The following is a 21,410-nucleotide window of genomic DNA, read 5'->3' on the forward strand; positions in this document are numbered from 1 at the left end:
CAGTCCCTGTCTAAAAATAACAGGTTATTTTTATTGCTAGTATGTAAGCTACTCTATGGCTGAGGAATCAAGGTGACTTCCGTAGCTTTCTGGTGTCATTACTAGTGCCTACGAGTCAGATTCTAATGCACTGATACCTGCAGAGTCATCTCAGCTGCAATGGCAGTAATGCAGGTAACTAGAACTTGGTAAGGAATGGAATATAGCTTATCCTTTTCAACTATGTACAAGCATTATTAGTCAGTATTTACAAGAACATATCCTATTCCAAAGGTTTTGCACCTCAGTACACAAAAGAGGTCTGCAAAACCAGAACACTCTCCTGTGTTTAAGAACAGGGGCAGGACTCAAGAAAACGACGATCAATTACTGGTTTTGCCACAAACTTAACATGTCAAGTTTGCAAAGCTTTTTGTAACATCTGCTATCATGAAAATCTGAACCAGGTTTGCATGGGGAATTTTATTACTGCATTATCCAAATTATGCAGTTAATGTAGAATACAACAATCTATAATGTGTATATATTAAACAGTATATACTGGAGTATATCTTTCTGTTGATAGCATAAGGTATTTTAAAGTATAGTATCCAGGCACAGTTTTATTCATAGCCTTTACTACTCCAAAATCAAATATGATCAATTCTCATATTTAGGGCTTTAATCTCAAAACTGACCTGCTAATTTATGTTAATCTCAAACATTTTTACACAAATTAAGGTCCTTATTAAAAAAAATTATTTCTGTTAAAAATGTCAGTTCACAGGTTCTCTAATTTATATAATAATAACAACAACAACAAAAAAACCACCACAACCCCGGAAACATCAAATCAAACCTTCAAGTCCTGGTGTATTAACATTTATGGCAAATTATGTTTGTCAGAAAACACGAGTGGAAAAATGTACCCAATTTTTATCTTTTGCCAGACAGCAGTTTTAACTATTACAAATATTTTAGCAACATGCATACCTGTGTTGCATGTACAGACATTGAACAGTTTGGCTACAGGTGACAGACAAAAACATAATGCATGAAACAAAGGCCAGAATGTAATAACTGCTACCTTCATGTTATGTGTCAATACCTAAATGTAATAATAACACAGCTAACTTCACAACTAAGATACTAAAAACATATATTTTAATTGCACATTTCCTCCACTTGTTACAAAGAAGCAACATAACACTGGATAAAAAATATGAATCTATTCTTGAATTTAAAAAAAGGTTCAAAAAAACCTATCAACTAAAAAGTCTTACCAGAATTAATATAAAGAACTGGAAAAAACAATTGTGTTGCAGTTTTTTAACACGATTCCATCTGCAACAGAATGCAGTCCTTCACCTGAAAAAATGAAGACTGGATGTCCTTCCTCCAAAACAGACTTTTCTAAATTCAGTAGTAATAACTTCAGATTCCTATTGCAGATAAACACGCATCCTACCTGGCCTGTTGCCACATAGTCCTTTAAGGGATGAATAGCAAGGCAAAGAATGTCATCATCATGACCTAGATAAAAGTGCTGTGTGTTCTGCTGTCGATTGTACACCACTCCCACCGCTGCAACATGGTATACAATTTCACCCGTCTGAGTGTAAAATAAATTGCTTCGGCAGTCGTAACCTCTGTAACTAAAGAAAAGAAGTTTTTTCATCAAGGTCATAACCACACATACTTAAACTTTGAGATAAAATTATGCAAGATGCATTTTGCACATGTAAAAACTCAGGTCACTTACCAATTACTCTTTTGGTGTTTTAAGATTATTAACATATTTTCACAAAGGAATACTGATTTATAAATTCCATTTACTACTCAGACATCAGTATTACTAGCATTAGTTTGAAAGTGCTATTTCATAGTTACTCTCCACAACTAGTTTAGAAGAGGAAGTAATAGCTAGTAATTTTTCCAGACCACATGTAAAATTTGGGCATGCAACGTGTAATTAAATTAAATAGCTAAAACTAATACTTCGGACATTTTCTCTCTCCTACTGCTCAAAAATCAGGCATCAAAAGTTTCCTCAAGAACGTGGACCTCAACCCTAGAGGCACAGGTATGTGAGTTGCAATGAAAAACAATCACAAAAGGGGGTCCTTCCAGGAAAATTGCTGCTCCAGTTTCCAGTGGGCAGTTCCCCAGACAGAGTAGAAAGGCTAATCTTATTCCTGATCTTAATGACGAAACTTCTGATTCATTATTTATAAGAAGTGAGTTGTGAATGCCGTGATCAGGACTAGAGGGGCCCTGCCTCCAGCCAGGTGGAGGAAAGGGATAACCAGGTTTACTGGACTGTGTGGATCCGACAGCCTGGCACATCTGACCCACACGAGTATAAAGCTCTAGTGGACACCAGCGCACAGTGCACCCTAATGCCATCAAGCTGTACAGGGGCAGAACCCATCAGCATTGCTGGAGTGACAGGGGGATCCCAAGAGCTAACTGTATTGGAGGCCAAAGTGAGCCTAAGCGGGAATGAGTGGCAAAAGCACCCCATCGTGACTGGCCCCGAGGCTCCGTGCATCCTTGGCATAGACTGTCTCAGGAGAGGGTATTTCAAGGACGCAAAAGGTTCCTTTTCCCTGGAAACATTCAAAACCCACCTGGACACAGTCCTGTGCACCCTGCTCTAGGTTTACCTGCTCAAGCAGGACAAGATGATCTCCAGAAATCCCTTCCAACCCGTGGCATCCTGCGATTCTGTGAAAAGGGTACCAGTGGGCTTTTGGTACAGCTGCCTTGGAGACAGAGGAAATTAAACAGCTCCCTACTTCACCTGATCTCGAAGAAGCAGGGGTTCTGCTTGGGGGTTGCTGAGGGTCAAAGAACAAAGGTGCTGATTGCCACCACAACAGTGCACCAGCGGCAATATCGCACCAACTGAGACTCTCTGATTCCCATCCATGAGCTCATTCACCGACTGGAGAGCCAAGGAGTCATCAGTAAGACCCACTCACCCTTTAACAGTCCCATATGGCCAGTGCGGAAGTCTAATGGAGAGTGGAGGCTAACAGTAGACTATCGTGGCCTGAATGAAGTCACTCCACCGTTGAGTGCTGCTGTGCCAGACATGCTAGAACTTCAATATGAGCTGGAGTCAAAGGCAGCCAGGTGGTATGCCACAACTGATATTGCTAATGCGTTTTTCTCAGTCCCTCTGGCAGCAGAGTGCAGGCCACAGTCTGCTTTCACTTGGAAGTTATAAAGCTGATTTCTGCCTGATCTAAAGCGCTGCCTGCTTGCCCTCCCTGGCTGCACCCTTCTTTCATGCCCAGCCACTGGTTTTTAAAGGAACATAATATACAATCACCTATAGCAACTATGAAGAAAGAAAACAAAAATAACCTATCACAATATGCAACATCAAGATTTTAAGGACTTGACAACATTCAGTGATGGGCAGGGATTACAAAGGCAGGCACGGTGCCAAAGACGACACCTGGACCTATCCTTGCTCAGCCATCATTTTTCTGTGTTTCACTCCGCACTGTGCTCTGTTAAAAATACTGGATTTCTTTTGTAAGCGCAGAATAACAACAACCAAAAAAAGCTGAATACGCACCCTAAATGAGAATATTTTAAAAAGCAGCTATTAAAATAGGTATGCTGAAAGAAATAATGCTTTAGAAATACTGGACATTCAGCGATATCTTACAAGCTTAGCAGTCACCTAATAAAGGTAAAAAGCATTAAGACAGCAAAAGGGCCTCAGATCCTTCTACATGCAACCCAGAAGTTCAGAATTTTCCCAGCTCTTGTCACAACAATTGCCTGTTTACCCTAAGTTAAGCACAGTGAAACCAAGTACATTAATGTCATATATCACAGGATTACCCAAAACATCCAAAATATATCTAGGGTGCAGGAAAAATAATTTTTATTACTCATACCCATAACTTTTTATGATGAGAAGTTTGGATTTCAGTTCACTTCCTCCAGTTATTTAAAAACAAAAACCAAAAGGTATATAATCAGTTGTTTACAAATAAAACAAGATGTATTTTGCCAGAATACCAAGCACTGCAAACAAAGACATTTTGTAACCCAGTTAAACACATCTGGTCTTTCCACATGCCAGTTTACTAACTCCCTGACTGTACAGGTACTTTTCACCAGAATGATAAAGTGATGGGCTTAGACAGTCCAAGCAGAGATGAAAAGAATCATGTTTCAGTGCACAAGGTCATTCCCTGAGAACATACCACACAGTTCCATAATACTTGTATCTCCATGTTATTAAACCAATTTAGAACTGAGATTATTAGCTAATAATCTCAGAAGACACACGAAGAGAAACAATTTTTCATGTGGAGAAAAACAAAACACAGAAGTAATTTACAAACCATCTTGACTAGCAACTGGAAACTAAATAATAACAAAAGAAATTTTGTATTGTAGTTACTGGATAATATATAACAAGGTAGAACAAACGTAACACTGCATTTGCAGTAGTTGACATTTTCAAGTGGCCTTCAGCAACAGCTAATCAAGCCATCAGTCTAGGACTGATTCAAATTAATGTGACAGTAACTTTCAGAAGGAAAGATAGCTACCTCAATGCTATGTAGGAAAAAAATTTTGCCATTACCAAGGTAATGAAGAGCAGGGACTGGATTCAGTTTGAGATTAACACATGTAAAAATAGGTGTTCACATGTGTAGTAGAGATATTAACACCTGTATTTTAATCAACGGTGTTCTCGTCAATACAGTCAATGGAACCTGCACAGCTACTCAGCTGACCAACCAGTCAGCATTTAATTTTACTTGAGCCAAATCACTCCTTACGCCCCACAGACTACTGACTGGATCTTCATTGACTACGATGGAAGTTTAGATACACACATAAACCCACCTACTTTTAGGCACACAACTGTAAATTCTTTAACCCGAAGCTGGATCCTACCCACAGTTGCAAGTTACACATCTACAGCCAACTAAGGGGCAAAATCACAAGCAGCATCCGCTCTGGGAAAAGAGTCAACGTCTATAGTTTGATGCTGTGTTTCAAAATCTGTATGTTACCCTTCAAAGTATACATTGGAAATTTCTGAATGTAGTGCAACCATCCCCCAAAAATGTCCAGAAGAACCAAATGTCAAAATAAATACGGTTGAGGTCAGAGTCTTTAGCACAAAGGTAGAAATATGTTTTTTAAATTTAATGGGAAAAAAAAAAAAACACCAACAAACCACACTACATGTGATTTTTTGCATGGCAGTGGTGTTTTCTCAACAGGACCCACTCATAGCCCTTCAGATGTTATTTGTAGGTATTTGTAGCCCTCTGGTAGGAATCCATGCAAGGTGTTCTAAAACTCTCATTTAAGAGCATAAGAAATCCCACGTCATCTTGAAACTGTAACCAAATTTCATCTTATGATAAGGTCAGTTTAATGAATATCCTGAAACTCAAACTAGATTTTGTTTAAACCCTTTGAATATTAAAAACCCCTTATCATTCTCGTGAGATCAATAGCATAGCTTTAAAAGAATACATGACGTAAGTATATTCGCATCCTTATACCCTGCCAGCAAAAAGAAGGTATTATAAGCATTGAGTCTGAGAAAGGGGTTCCTCTGAATATCTCAAAAGGCACATATACTTTTTATGTTTCTGAACCACCACCACTGTCAAAGACAGAAAGTGGAAGAAAGAAAAGACAAACAGTCAAAAAGAGGCCAAACTAGTACACCACTTTAATAACATGTTTCTAATCATGACCGCATCAGATCTCTTAGAGAAAGATGTACTTAAAGATTAACCTGTTAACAGAAGTTGCTTTCTCATCTGTATTAGTCAGTGGCTGGCTCACATACTCAGCATTATTGCTTTTATTCCCTTCCAAGACAGGAAGTAACCAGAGGTTTAGAAGATTTTTTACTGGATACGAAGAGATTTTTAGAAGTTCATCTATCAAGGCAGTTGACAAATTTAAAACACAAAACCAACGTGCTCAAAAACAAAGAAAGGAAAAAGAGTTTCTTATTCCCCAGGGTCAAAAAAGCACCACTTTTTACACTTTCAAGGAACATCCAAGACATTTCCATTGCAGCTAAAGAAAGATGAAGCAAAGCAGACTTCCTGAATCAGAGAATATGCCTATTACTCACTTGGATGTGGGTCACTTTAAAGTTAACAGCCTGGACATTGAGAAAAATCTGTTGTTCAGCATGGATTCTTCATTAGTTTCCTTGATGCCCATTGGGTAACCAGACAGAACTCAACTGGACATTCTACTTCTGGTCATTCCTGGATATTCTGGTCAAGCTTCACTTCTGTTGTGAAGGAAATAACAATAATCCCAAAGATCCAGGGCCCTTGCTTCTGCTACATCTTCTTCAGGATCATTTGGTTTGATTCTTAGACCAAATTTTAAAGACTACATACAACTACCCACCTTAATGCATTTTCTACACAGATATAAAAATCTTCAACTGAGAATTCTGGAGCACCAAAAATAGAAATAAAAACCCAGCTCTGTACCAAGCTTCCCAGTTGTCATTATTCCCAAGCTATTCTTCAGACTCTATGTCTTCTACAGACAAAATTGCTGAGCTGAATGATTAACTGTTCTTAGCCAATTAATTTATCAAGCTTTCCATGTAGAGCCCTTCTAAAACTGTTTAGGTGTCATTACAAAGATAGACAGTATCGGTAACTTATCTGTGCATTTAGTTATCTCTAAAAAGAAGCTGTATTCCTGCAAGAGGTATCTTTTGAAAAGAAAACACAATATTACCTGATTTCCAAAGCCTTAATTTAATAAAGGCTTTGGGTTTGCTTTGTATCAAGGGTATTTATATTTCTGATCATTATTCTAATTTAGTAACTTCTACTGCCAGTTGGCTTTAAAATGCTGCATCTTCGTCCTGATGAAAAAGTCTTCACTTATGAAGAGTTACAGGAGACTACCAATCCTAAAAACAAACTCCTAAGATTTCAGGGATGCATGAGAGAGTCATTTTGTTACCCAAACTAGCACCAAAATGAAACTGAATTTTAACTCAGGACCTATTAAGAATTAAATTTAACTCCTAACTAAAAGAGGAACATGTAAATTTTTTCAGATTAGGCACAGTTTATAAAACACTACTTAGTACAGAACCCAGTCATCTTCGTATACACCAAGTTTCTGTTGCAGCTTCCAAAATAACACACCAAAGAGAACTCTCACTTTCCAGATACTGAAAAATATGGGTGATAGCCAAATATTATATTTAGTCAACTCTATCCAAATAATAAGTATCAGCTAACATTTCAGTGCAAATTCCCTTCAGAATTCGTGTTCAGAACTAGTCTAGCTTGGCATCAAAGCTTTCTATTAATTGTAGTGTAAATTTAGTTTTACAGAAAGAAACAAGAACAGTAAATCACAAAGCAACTGACCTAAAAGACTTTAATCATATAATTAAATTATTAACACCAATCTACAAAACAAAACAGTCGTCTTGATATTTTAAAGAGTCTTAGGTTTCATACCCGTGAACAAAATGTAATCTTATACTGTTCCCTGGAGCTCGCTCTCGTCGCTTAGAAGCTGCACTTCTTCTTTTTTCTTTGCATTGCTCTTTAAGTTGAGGTAGATCTTCTTTGTAAACCTTTAAGAAAGGGCACACTTATAAGTTAAGAGATTCATAAGAAAAGCGTGCTTCTGAGAAATCAGCCAGTTATCACCCACAAAAATGTTATACTGACCTCATCAAAAAATATCTCCAATAACTGTAGCTGGTTATTGTGTAGTATAATTTGGTTTCAAGTTACAACCAAACTCTAATGAACATACTAGGAATACATGTAATCACTTTTTTCCCCTCTATTTCATCTTAATATTTTGAATGCATCAGATAGTAACAATTCTAAAGGCTTTGGTCAGTTCCTGCTCAGCTCTCAGTCTCCCCATTTTTCAGATTTCAACAGGTCTTCATAAAAGTCCAACTTAAACCCTGGGAAGCATTCCAATTGCTATTAAAACTAAAATCTTTACCTGTCGACGATAGGTGATCTGTGTCTCTTGTTCAATTTCAGAGTCCAGCTCTGGAACATCAGACTGATCTGAATCTGATTCATCGCTATTAGAATCAACCAGACTCTCTGTCACCAAGAAAACAGAAACAGAAAATGAAGCAACCTAAATTACAAACCAGAAAGTGTTTAAAGTAACTGCTTAATGTTTCTGATTTGATAATCAATGCTGCTAATAAACATAAAACATAAACTGCTAATAATTGACAGGCTGACAGGATCAATTCTGCTGATACAGTAGAAATAACTCAACTTGTGTAAGTATGATAATTTTTGTTTGTTTTTTGTAGCAAGTTAGTTTTCATTCACTAGAATTATTTCATCACCATTAATGTTAGGAGGAAGGGAAGAAAAAAGAGAATGAAGTAATAAGTATAAAGCAGGATTGCAGAGAACTAACTTGCAGAGACTTGCAGAGAACTAACAGGAGAAGAAAAGGGCTCCAAAGAGAAGCTTATAATTAGGTGAGCCATTGAGGTAAGTAGCAATTCTTCAGGTAGATTAGGAAGAAAAAAAAAATCATACATGTGAAGGAAGCGGTAAAATTTTTGGTACTGTGGAGAATGAATAGTCATTTAATGTTTCTGTTTTACATTTAGGGAAAGCCAGATAATGTTGTAGCACAGAGTTTCATTCCAACACAAACTGAAAAGAATGGACTGTCTGATAAATGATGACATATTTGGATCTTTCTGCAGCCTTTGATTGAACATTGCACATTTTTTGATTAAGAAACCAGACACAAAATCAGTCTAGAACACAAATGCATTTAAAAAAAAAAATCCAAAATGTAATTGCAAAGAGAATCACCACTCAGTAAGAAATGTTTCTAGAAATATGCAATAAAAAGCAATCTTTGGAGCTGTACTATTTAACATTTTTATCAGTGATCTAGAGAAAAACAATATTGATACCGATAAAGACAGCAGATTACAGAGTTAGAAAAGCCATTAACAGGACAATTATCAATAGTGTGACAAAACAGATGTATGTTGCACATACTGTCAGATAGCCACAAGTTATATATCCAGGAACAAGGAATCTAAACAACACTTAATATATAGAAATTTTATTTTGGGAAGGAGTAGCTAATGAGACATTTGGGTCATGAGAAATAATTAGTTGAAAATGAATTCATACCATGAAGGATCAAACCAGTTAAAAGCTTTTTTGGAGGCTTCATCACAGAGATGAACAGAACTATTGCTTCTTTCTGCATTTGGCGCTGACAAGGCTGGCACTGAATCAGCATTCATCTACCTATTAGCTGGGTCCACCCTGATACATCTTCATCTGATCTTAACAATTAAAGGGTGAAACAGCCTATTTAATTGTAACTCTATATACTTATTTCCCCAAAGGACTCGCTAAATTCCTTTAGGAATTTCCAAGTGAGGCACTTGGTTAATTGTTTGATTTTGAGAAACTCAGTCATGAGAAAAATTGCTATACTAGTCACTGGTGATAACATGTTCTACATTTTTTCCCAAATATTAAATGCCTATAGTCTGCACTTTTTTTAAAAAAAAAGGCAATTATAATGCTTAAATTATCATCTAAATACTTCAAAATTTTAATCAAATGAGTACATATATCTTTTTTTTTTCAGTGACATCTAGGCATCCACTTGTCAATTTAGTAAAGGACTATGTACAGAATTCATAGATTCATATCTATGATCTGAACTTGTAAATTTTCCCTTTGCACAGGGAACAGTGATGAATTTTTTTCACAGTCTTGATAGACTGAGTATACAAGGTACAGGCAAATATTAGGCAATGCTATCAGGTACCGCAGGCAGCTGCAAAGTTTAAGGAACGTTAATTTTGTGCGGACTGACAATTCTGAATATTTATTTCTATACTTGCAAACAATTTTACTTCTCTTTTACCCTCCCCTCCTCCCACCCTTTATTTTTTTAAAAAAAGTTACTTGCCTTGGGGTGCTATATGAAGTGAATCCTTCAACTTCCGGTCAGGAACAAACTTCCACTGAAAGACAGAATGATCAGCTCCCCCAATGGAAACAACCCACTGGTGATCGTGCGACCATCTGACATTTGTCACGTGAGCAGAATGACCAAGGTATTTTTTAAACTTGGCCCCTAGGACAAGAATAAGAATCTATTTCAATGTATATGCAATAAATGTTTCAGAAGCACCTTAGGAAAACATATCAAGGAACTTTTATGAAAAGTAACAGTTTAATTAAGATATTCTAATTACTAGTGATGTTTTAATTAATGGCAGCACCTTTCTGCAGCATTCCCAAATTTTAATCTGTCTTTAAGATAAATTTTTAAATTTGGATTCCAGGATATATCATCTTTAACAAGTCAAACACAGAGAGAAGACATATGAGCTGGATAAGGTGTATTAAAGGAAGATTTTAAAAAATCTTACTGTATTAATTTTACTTTTCACAAACAAAGATTTTGCCAATTATTATTGCTACATTGAAAAGATGGAGTTATTTAAGTGTTAAATGATGTATATTTCACTCTGTGAGAACACCCCCATACGTGTGCTCATAGCACTGGTTCCCGCTCTTTGTGCAACCTGAGTGCTAAGCACTTCTAGCAATTCATATCCTCGCTCCTTTAGTGGCAGCATAACTACATTAAGTTAACACTTACTGACTACTACATAATTACAAAACAATCATTGGATCAGTTACTAAAAAGAAGTTCCTAACAGCATTCCATTAAACAGATTCATGTGCCTTTTCTTTGGTTTTGTAATTCTAGTGCAAAATAGGGGATAAACAGGGATCAAAATCCAGCTTCCTTCAAATGGACAGAAGACTTTTCAAGAACATATTTCTGGATTACCTCAAGTACCATTAAAAGCCTTATCACTTTAAAAATAAAATTGGAAAGATTGAGATGAAATGTTTTTTCGTATCACCTTTTACAAAGAGTTGAAAAAACTACAGGGGTATATCAGTCATTAAAAAACCAGAAAACACAAAACCCAAAAAACACCACCAAAAAATAAACCAACAACAAAAAACCACCTACCAAACCACCTCATTTCTTCAAGCACATATTGCTTGAAGACATACCCTAAGAACCATCACGAGGATCATGTGGTTGTGGCCAGCATTAAACATTCAATGCTGCAAATTGCAATGATGCAACGGTGCAACTTTTTGTTTCCCCTTTGAAAACGTAGAGACGTGATCTAGGTCCCAGGCAAACTTTTTAGGCTAAGAGGACTCTTCTTAAAGGCTAGGGAACATTTCACAGGCTTTCTCTGATCACCATCATGTTACCAGCCTGAAGACAGAGATTCTGCTGTTGATTATTTGTTATAGTTCAACTTGAATGGTGTCTAGAATAGAGTTCTTCAAACAGCTGTGAAAAAATGAAGCATTTCTCATCTCCACTCAGTTCACTCAGTTGTGAACAGTAAACTTGAAAATTCTATACCTCACTTTAGGCTCTGGTTTTAAAAATTTCACATGAAATTTGTCATTATTGCTAGTAAAATTTTAAGGAAAATGTGTTGGAAGAGTTTTTAAACTTCACATAACATACAGTGGCATACTCTGATTACAGGACCAATTTGCTGTTCACTTATTTATTGCCTCTAATCATTTAGTATCTAGTTCCTAGCCCAAATCTCCATCACAGATCCAGAGGAAGAAAACTCCTTGAAGATCAAGGCATAATACTTAAATATATTTATCTTATAAAAGGGTAGATATCGCATCACCTCATGAAATTCTATCAAAAAGTAACAAAAACCAAAGGGAACTACTATACAAAATAAAATATATGTAAAAGTTTTGGCTATCCTATTCAAAATGCAAATAAAATACTGTTACTATTACAGTTGTCAACACACCATCCTGTTACTGTTTTCCACCTTTAAGCCAAAACTAAACTTCTAAGAATAAATATTGGCCATTTTGGCCGTTTATATAATTTTCAAAAAGCCAGTTTTCTAAAACCTTTTTCTTGAATAACCAGAATTCAATTTTTTGAATTTAATACGTTTTGAATTATTTTGAATACATTTGTAATTGAACTTAAGAGGTACTACCTTTCCTTAGACACGGGTATCGAAAGAGCTTTACTATTCCATAATCATCAGCTGTAACCATAACTTGCCCAATAAAATTTGCATCCACAGAATTTATATCATTTACATCTGAATATTTGGGCCAGATTCCATTGACTTCAAGGCCAGAAACACAGGTCCATGATGCCCACTGAACGCCTTTTAATTCCTCCTTGTTTGTTACTTCTTTTCCACCTAGGAACAAAAATAAAAAGCTATTTTTCAATATCCACTTATGCAATTTTAAAGAATGTAAATTTTTAAAAAATTCTCCAGAGATCAAATCCAAGTGAGTCAGAATTAAAAATTGACTTCTAAAACTCTCCTGATCTAATATTCTCTATTATGACCAACAGTATCAGTAGCAAGGCTTCTCGAGGCTACTTAACAGAAGATCACGGATTTGGTACTTTACAGTTTTTATTATTTCTTGATATCTGCTTGAGACTGTGTTATTTTTAAGTGCTTAGCATAAAAATACATGTAGCCATTCTAAGACAAAGTTTGGAAAAATTCTATGGCTTAACTATTCTAGAAGCCTAGATTATTCAGAGCAAAAACTGAAGAACTCACTTAGACCTGGCCACTGTAAATTACTGAAAATACCAATTTTATGCTTAGATCCCTGCTACATTATTTCACATCAAGTTCTATCTGTAATAAGAATGTTCCAGTCTCACAGAGTTTCACACAAGAGCTTAAGTACTGAGTCAGACCAAAGGCCCATTTAATAAATACTGTGTCTTCAGGAACGGCCAGAAGCAGAGTGCAGGAGCAACACAAGAACAATGCAAGCAAATGTAAAAGTTGTGAGTCAGACTGAGTGCGCAACTGCAGAACCTGAGCAGGACACTGCCAAAAATTCACCTCTCAGCCTTCAGTGGGAACAAAATCAAAGGCAACTGGGCTGGGTTTTTTTTCCCCCGTTTTCTTATTGTTTATAGGATTCTGACTAGTGGGAGGGGAGGGGATTTAGCAGGGAGCAGCTTCAGGTACTATGAGGAGGTAAGTTTTCAATAGAGGCAAGGGAGAACTCAACTGGACTGGGATAAACAGAGTAAAGAACAGCCACAGAGAAAAGATAAAGCAAAATGGCAAATAAATCTGAAAGAAGATTTCCAAAAAAAAAAAAAACACCCACCAAAAAACCAACCCAAAAAACACCAAACACCCCGCCCCCCCCAAAAATCAACCAACAAACCCACCAAAAACCCAATACTCCAGGAAAAGTTCAACTACTATATACCCCTCCAAAAACTGGAAAGGAACTCAGGTGCCCAGTTTGAAAATCCTTCAGCTCTGATGAAATAACTGCACCCTTTGACAAGGTTTACCTTGTAATCTCTTTCAACCGCTAATCCATGTAAATGATGACTACTAATACTGGTTATATCCAAGACTAAGTCCTACAGATCTTGTATTAGGCAACTGTTAAGTTCCTTACTCATTTACAGTGGAATTTCAAGTGTTTCAAGTGTGATTCTGATCATTATTTTAAAATATCTAGGAGATTCTTCTAACTTCACTGACTTCTCTCAAGAACAAGCTTTCACAATCCCACAATCTAATATAGCAAGAAACTCGAAGCTGAAGGCTGCCTATCTAACATCAAATTGCTCCTCCTGTTAGACTCTAATTAAATTCTCACTTACTATCTTTTCTTAGGTATCTTCTGTCTCAGTGCACAAAATCATATTTGTGCATAGAATGAATCAGATGCTTCAGCAGAGTCACAAAAAGCTCCATGGAACTATGAATAATGTACACTGAAAAGCATAAATATTGTATAACAAATGAAGGGACAATATAGTAGAGTGGTGATGATAATAAATACTTACTACAAATACAATGAGTGGGAAAAATATAGTGATATTATGTGAAGTATATACACACAGAAGAAAAGTCAAACCTTGTGACAAACACTGCCCTTGACACACTAATCAGGACTACTTAAATTTGAAGCTTTAAGATATACGTACTATGAGCACATGTCCTCTGCAGAGGGAATTGTCTTGATGAAAATTGTGTCAAGAGTATGGGACAGTTCAGTCAAGTTTTCAAGACAGTGTTGTCTCGAAAATATTTACAATAATGGGGTTGTCACAAACGTTGAATCTGAAAACTATATTATTAATATTATTTAATATACTAATTTTCTTTAATAGTCCCCTGCCATAAAAGAGAAAAGACACATTTGAGCTTGCATTATTAGTAGACTGCACAGCTAAATTTCATTTTGATATTTTTATTCATGTTGAAGGTTGCATGACGGAATCATAGGTACCACAGCTTCAATATTTCTTTTGTTTCCAGTAATTCCTAACATTCTGGCATCCTTATATCAGGTACTTTTATTTTCTCTGCAGTTACCTAATCAGGTAACAATACTTCCAAATTCATTTGCATTCTGGTTGTTTCTATTACAAATTTCTCACTGTAAAAGCTCTTTTAAGTTAAATTCCTCAGTTCTGCTGCAAACATAGTTCTAGAAAATTAGATGACTCTTCTGAGATGCAACATACTGATTTTTCCACACAATTTTGAAAAACATACAGTGCAAGCAAATAATAATCCATTTAATATCCAAGCTTGATAAGTACAAAGCCTTTAAGCTATTGCAAAATTGAATTGGAATGAAACATTTTTCTTTTTCTAAAAAAGTAGGATCAAAGATTTTGTTTTGAGAAATAAATTATATGCCAGCATCTCTACCATGAAAAGATACCTTATAAATCAGAGTAATCATAAGGATAAATATATTTAACCAGCTTTGCCAGAAAATGCTGTACTTGTTCAAATATAGCCAATATTTATATGAACTTAGAAAAAAAATTCTCTAGTACCCAATGCTTTGAACCAGGACCTATATTTGGATGTTTTTACAAAACTACTATACATTCTTTCTGTTATAAGTAACAAATATCATAAAGGCAACTCAGAATCTTACTTGGCATCCTGTAAAAAAGTCTTTTCCCATTGCCATCATTGGTCTGTAAGTATTTACTGTCTGAAGACCAATCCATATGGGTGATGAAACTTAATGATCCGATACATTCCCCAACTTTCTTGTATCGCTGAACAACACCATATATATCCACAGAGCTGTCATTGGAACCAACAGCTAGGAAATTCCCATCTGGTGAATATTTCAGTTCATGAATAGCTTCTTTCCTGTCTTTGATATGAACAACCTCAGTCATATCTCTGTAGTATGAAAGAAAGCACGTCATAAGTATAGAAGAGCCTTATCATACTGCCAAGTTACCAGTTTTAAAAAAACAGACAAAATTGTGAAATGATGAAGTGATCTTTACTACCAGATGTGCAAATACAACACTGCTATTTTTAGACTTGGGGAGGGCTTCATGGCCAAAAAAAAAAGAGAAGGGAACAGTGACACAAGAAGGTGCTGCACTGGGCTGAGGAAGAGCGAACAAAAGGAACTGTTCAAGCTGGGTCCACATAACAAAATTAGTTGGGCAGATTATCAGGTCTTTATTCACTCAGAGAAAAAAACTTCACTGACACGAGACACAGATCTCATTTTCCCTTTAAAACTGTGGGATCACACCAACAAGGCAGCACTGGTTTTGTATGCATGATGTACTGACAGCAGCATTCCAACACATATAAATGATTTAGGAAGTAATGAAAACTTATTTCTTAATAATTCACAGAATCACAGGATGGTAGAAGTTGGAAGGGGCCCCTGGAGATCGTCTTGTCTAACCCCCCTGCTTGAGCAGCTACATCTACAGCAGGGGGCACAGGACAACGTCCAGGTGGGTTTTGAATGTCTCCAGGGAAGGGACTCCACAACCTCTCTGGGCAGCCTGTTCCACTGCCCTGGCACCCTCACAGGAAAGAATATTTCTCTCATATTGAGGTGGAACCTCCTGTTCCAACTTGTGCCCATTGGCCCTTGTCCTATTGTTGGGCACCACTGAAATGTCTGGCACCATCCTCTTGACACCCATCCTTTAGATATTTATAGGTATTGATAAGATCCCCCCCTCAGTCTTCTCTTCTTAATAAAGCTAAAGCCTAAACGTAAAGCTAAAGCCTAAACGTAAAGCTAAAGCCTAAACGTAAAGCTAAAGCCTAAACGTAAAGCTAAAGCCTAAACGTAAAGCTAAAGCCTAAACGTAAAGCTAAAGCCTAAACGTAAAGCTAAAGCCTAAACGTAAAGCTAAAGCCTAAAGTAAAACACTTCCTAGAACACTGCCATTCTTTGCAAATAGACCAATATACTTTTTCAAATGCCTTGTTATGGAACAACCTGAACACATGTAGTGCACACATTTACAAAATCTGAGCACCCTCAAGATCAGTAATTTAAAAGAGAAATGTGATTTCCTCATGTACAGTCACTACAGTGTTAATATACATACTATTTATAAAAGCAGTTAGATAACATGCTTGAAAGAGTTAATAACGTATCTATTCTTATTTTTTGTAATATACCTGACTCGAAGCACAGTGAAAGAGCCATCCTTCATTCCAAGAGCAAGATGAATTCCATCAGTACTAACCGCAGCACAACGAATGGGTTCCTCCATATTGCACCGGGCAATCAGAGCATGGTCTATTAAACTCCAAATTCTAAAATAAAGTAATAATTACAAATGTAAGGAATGGTTTGTAGCTGTGTCACAAATAGGATGAAGCCTGCAATTTATGCAGAATGCTGGACATGGTAATGTCCTACTTTAAAATAATTTTCACAAGGAAAATCTAAGACAAAAGTGTGAATTTTGCATACAGCGTAGAATATTCTTGTATTTAAAATAGCAAGAAAATCTCCAATGACAAAATGCAGGTGTAGATTAGTTTTGTTCAACCTTCTGAATATAAAAAGAATGACAACATGACTATAGATACTTTTACACCACACTCTGAAAATTCCACTATTTTGTTGATCATTTTAGCCAAGTTGATCATCAAAGAAGAATTGCAGACTTTTTCAGTAAACATATCCTTTCCTATTAACATGTCATTATTACATTATTACTCCTTATATATAACTAGATAAAATTATAACGTAAGTTTTTACTACAAGATACAACTTCTATCATTTACTAAATAACTGGAATTTTTGAGCATTATTTTAGTATTCATAATTCAACTACTGTTTTGCTTAACCACACTACACTGAAGATATTTAACAAAAATGCCAACACATTTAATTTAAGAAAGATAAAAGGTGTTTTTGACATAAAAGGATGAACTTGTAAAAGGTTTACTGTTTTCTCAGAAAACAGATTCTGTTTACTACGCATGTGTTGTTTGATGAAACTCCCAAGCTAAAAGTTAATTTGCAGCATGTGAAAAAGTGAATATGGCAAGAGTAAAAATTTCAAGTTTTTATTACAATTTTTCTCATTGTAACCTGAGAATGTCTAACGTAACTCCTCAAAAGGAAACACTTACAGGATACTGGAGTATGAGTGCTTAATGTTAGGCTAAATGACATTTGTTCAAATTTTGTACATTTCATTTTTATGAAATATACGTTTCCACTACATTTTATTACTGGAGAGCAAAAATTTCATGCATAACTTAACTGATTCAGAAGCACTTTAATGCCACATTTTAACACCTTTAAAATAATGTATACATTTCAATTAGGTTATCTACAAAATGAGGTGTTTGTATAAACTGTATGCAGTTAAACAAACAAACAAGATTTAACCTGACTGATCGATCATCACTTCCAGTCATTGCTAGTGGTTTTGTAGGATGGACAGCCAAAGCCCACAGCTCTCCTTCACAGTGCCCCTGCATTATCAGGAAAGGCTTATTACGCTCATGCACTACAATTTCAAAAATTTCACTATCTTGTGTCCCGACGAGTATATGGTCTCCTCTCCAGCAAACACTTCTTACAGACAGACCTGTAGAAGAGATTGTTACTGAGAGATACATCCTGAGAATTTGTGAAACAAAGGTAATGTAGCACTTGACAAAACATAAAAGCAAGAAAACATCAAGAAGTATCCATATACCTTCTCTTATTCCTCCATTTACTCCTTTCAGCTATTCCATGTAACACATATTGCAACGTTAACTTTTCAAGCTTAGTATTACAAAAATTCTAAAATAAAATACGAGTCTTATTTTAATAAAGGACACATAGCCAATTGTATTACAAGCTCTCTGACAGAGAAAGGTAATTCTGACATTTGCATCTGAAATTATGCATTTAATGTCTTTAAATTTCCATAAAGGTAGCAGACAATATAAATCACAATTTCTGATCAAACCATGGACCTTAGTACTAGCTAGATGAACCTAAATTATATAAGTGAAAGAAGCATCAGTGGAACATGCATTATATCTAAGACAGTCAAAGAGTTCTTCCCAGCTTGTTTCTGAGATGTTCCCCCTAAAGCAAATCTTTGTATCATCTTAATAATGTCTGGGAGTATTTTTCCCACTGAATAGAAGATAAAAATAAATCAAACTGAATCAACATATAAAGTGATTAAAAGGGTTTATGATGGAATTTAACATGCATTTCTAGCAACTGAATTCGTTTTGAGGCTTACAGTAGAGGTGAGCACTCACAGGCTGCACTTGTTTGTAGATAAGGTTGGGAATAATAAAATGGAAGTCGGGACAATTGTACACTGAGAACCCTCCCTGTCTTAGGTGCCCAATTCTAAGAATACGCACCCTTTAAAACAGCTGTGTTTACTACATTCTGACAGTGCAACTCAATTTTGCCAGTTTCAGGTGTAGGTAACCAGATGGTGGTGATGCCTAACTTAATTCACTCTGCCTAACTGCTGACTTTTAGAGAATAGCTCAAGAATGATCTGTGAAAAACTACTCTGAATTAACATGTGATATAAAATTGTATCTATCAGATGAGAGAATGGAATATTGTAATGGTATAAGTTGCTGTGCTTCTGAAACGTATTTTTAACTATCTAGAGGGAAAAGAGGAGCCTTATGTTATTAAATTTACATTGGGGAAAAATACTGCAAGACTTGGAAACAATGAACAGGTGGGTTGGCACGCCAGTCTGGTGCATCTGCACTGATGTTGTAATTCTGACAAAGCTAGCTTTCAAAGCAAAGCTCCTGATCGTGCCTACTTACCATGCTTTGCATTACATGATAGGCTTCAGAAGCACAAGTAACACTCCATCCATATGAAACAGAACTGAAAGATGTGCTCCAGGAGTGCACTCAGTGGACTCCAACACAATGTTCAGTCCACTGAACCAGACTAGAGCTAATGCCTCCCAAACACCCCTCAAAACACATATCTACAGTGCTACTTCAGCCCTCCACACCACCTGTTTTCCTTCACAGATTTGTTCCTACTGTGCTGCACTAGTGAACCTTACCGTTCAGCCCTATAATCTAGGCATTATATGGCTATATTGCCTACAGTGATTAAAAAATAAGGAAAAAAACAACTAGAATCTTTGATGAAGGATAATTAAGACATCTGTTTTAGTAATTTGGAACTTCTTACAGTGGAGAGAGATATTTTGAAAAACATTTTAACTACTTCGAGATATATGTAGAGTCAACTAATTGCTCTGCAAGCCATTCACAGGGATACAGAACTTAAGTTTGTGTTCACAGATAGAATTACCAAGAGGTGAGGTATAGGAGCAGCAGAAAATGCAATTAAGAGAACGAGTGGAAGGACAGGTCATAAAGACAATCCTCAGAAGGATACAGTGAGAAAAAGACAGAAGGGAAAAGATTAAGGAAACTGACTGTGTTAAAGATAGGATTTTTAAAAAGCTATTAGCTCTATCATAGGTATTTGACAAGTCAAAAAGATGAGGATGGAGTTAATGCAAGTGATCAAGAGAACCAAAAGAGTTCATAGCAAGAGTCTGTTCCATCAAAAGAAACGGAGGCTATCTGGGGTGGAGAACAAGTTTGAAAGAATGGAATGGGGAATGAAATATAGCTTTCAACTAGATGCAACAGAGCTGAGAAACAGCAGCTGAGTAAATTTAAATTTATAACAGTTGCTGTACCACAGGGCATTTAAAATGGATTCCATCTTGTTGCAATATTTCACAACCTTGGTGGGAATGCCAAGTCAATTATATAATACAAAGATTTAATTTGTAATCAGTTATTTATTGACCCTGAGTATCTGATTGCCATCAGACGTTCTACCACATTATCAAATTCTTGGCAAGATATCAGAAAGTAACAAAGTGACTGGGGACAAAGAAAACCAAATGCCAGTAAAAGCAATATTGTGACATTCATGCTTCAGCATACATTTGTATTCTTTTCTTGAATTACTACAGCACCAATACCTAAAACACTGACAAAACATACTACAGACTGCTAGATGTAAAATCTTAGCGTGACATAAACTGTAATGGAAGTCACAGGTATACACATAAGCAGTCTTCTAATTACTACGAAACTGTAGATTACTTCCAGATAGTTTTTATGAAAATTTGGATAACCAGCAAATGCAATTTCTGTACTCCACTGTTTTATGTTGTAGATATCACTTACTCTTCTAAGTTCTCTTAAAGCATTATTATTCCTTGTTAAAAACTTCTGTGCTATAGAAAAGATGTGCATTTTGTTAGTTTAAAAGAAAAAAAATTAAATCTCTGTCTACGACTTCATAGTATGTTTTACAGGATGTTTGAAGGAATACATGACCTTCATACTGACGGGCATGATCAAACTTCTTTACCAGCAAATAGTTCACAGTGACATACGTGAAACAACCTTTCTAATTTTTTAAAGTCTCTTGTTCAAAACACTGGTAATTTTCCTACTTTATTGGTATATCAAAAGTGTCAAACTTCTTTTTACCTTTATATCCCTGGTCTGTTTCCCTGAGATCAATCACAGTAATTGGTTTAAAATTTAAGTCCCACAAGCGAACACAGCCATCCCTGCCACCAGTGGCAAATCCCTCTTCACATGCATTCATGCTGAAAATTCCTGCCTAAAGAGAGAAGAAAGGTATTTTTAACAATATACACAGATTAGAGATACCAATATGGAAAGTGGAACTCTTGTCCCTGCCAGTATTGATTGTCTTCCTGTCTTCCTACCTGTTACACTGTTGAAAATCATATAAACATATGCAACTAATACATGCTTTAAATATGAAAGTCAGAAATGGAAACAAACTCAAAGCGAGCAGAATTCACGTTCTGTGACAAACAGTGAAGTAAGAACTGTTGCAATACTGCTTTCATCCTGATGATGATCACAGTGATGCTGCTTCTTATCCCTAGAAAGAGTTCAGTTTCATATCCTTCTGCCTTAGGGCCTGGTCCAACTCTCACAAACATCAGCAGAAAGATTT

At 36.1% G+C, this 21,410-nt stretch overlaps 1 protein-coding gene across 1 annotated transcript in view; it reads right to left on the reverse strand.

The window, feature by feature from the left end:
- EML5 (EMAP like 5) overlaps positions 1 to 21,410 on the reverse strand; it is a 117,608-nt gene that overhangs the window by 61,736 nt on the left and 34,462 nt on the right. Inside the window, exons 6-14 of the mRNA XM_064460541.1 lie at positions 20,909 to 21,044; positions 17,787 to 17,988; positions 16,559 to 16,696; positions 15,042 to 15,298; positions 12,077 to 12,289; positions 9,967 to 10,134; positions 7,993 to 8,099; positions 7,488 to 7,606; positions 1,448 to 1,634 (exon numbers count right to left, since the gene is read on the reverse strand). Of these exons, the coding sequence (XP_064316611.1) occupies positions 1,448 to 1,634; positions 7,488 to 7,606; positions 7,993 to 8,099; positions 9,967 to 10,134; positions 12,077 to 12,289; positions 15,042 to 15,298; positions 16,559 to 16,696; positions 17,787 to 17,988; positions 20,909 to 21,044 (1,527 nt within the window). The remainder of the gene's footprint in view (positions 1 to 1,447; positions 1,635 to 7,487; positions 7,607 to 7,992; positions 8,100 to 9,966; positions 10,135 to 12,076; positions 12,290 to 15,041; positions 15,299 to 16,558; positions 16,697 to 17,786; positions 17,989 to 20,908; positions 21,045 to 21,410) is intronic.

The sequence above is a fragment of the Phalacrocorax carbo genome, chromosome 9 (genome assembly GCF_963921805.1).
Source record: "Phalacrocorax carbo chromosome 9, bPhaCar2.1, whole genome shotgun sequence".
NCBI classification, from domain to species: Eukaryota; Metazoa; Chordata; class Aves; order Suliformes; family Phalacrocoracidae; genus Phalacrocorax; species Phalacrocorax carbo.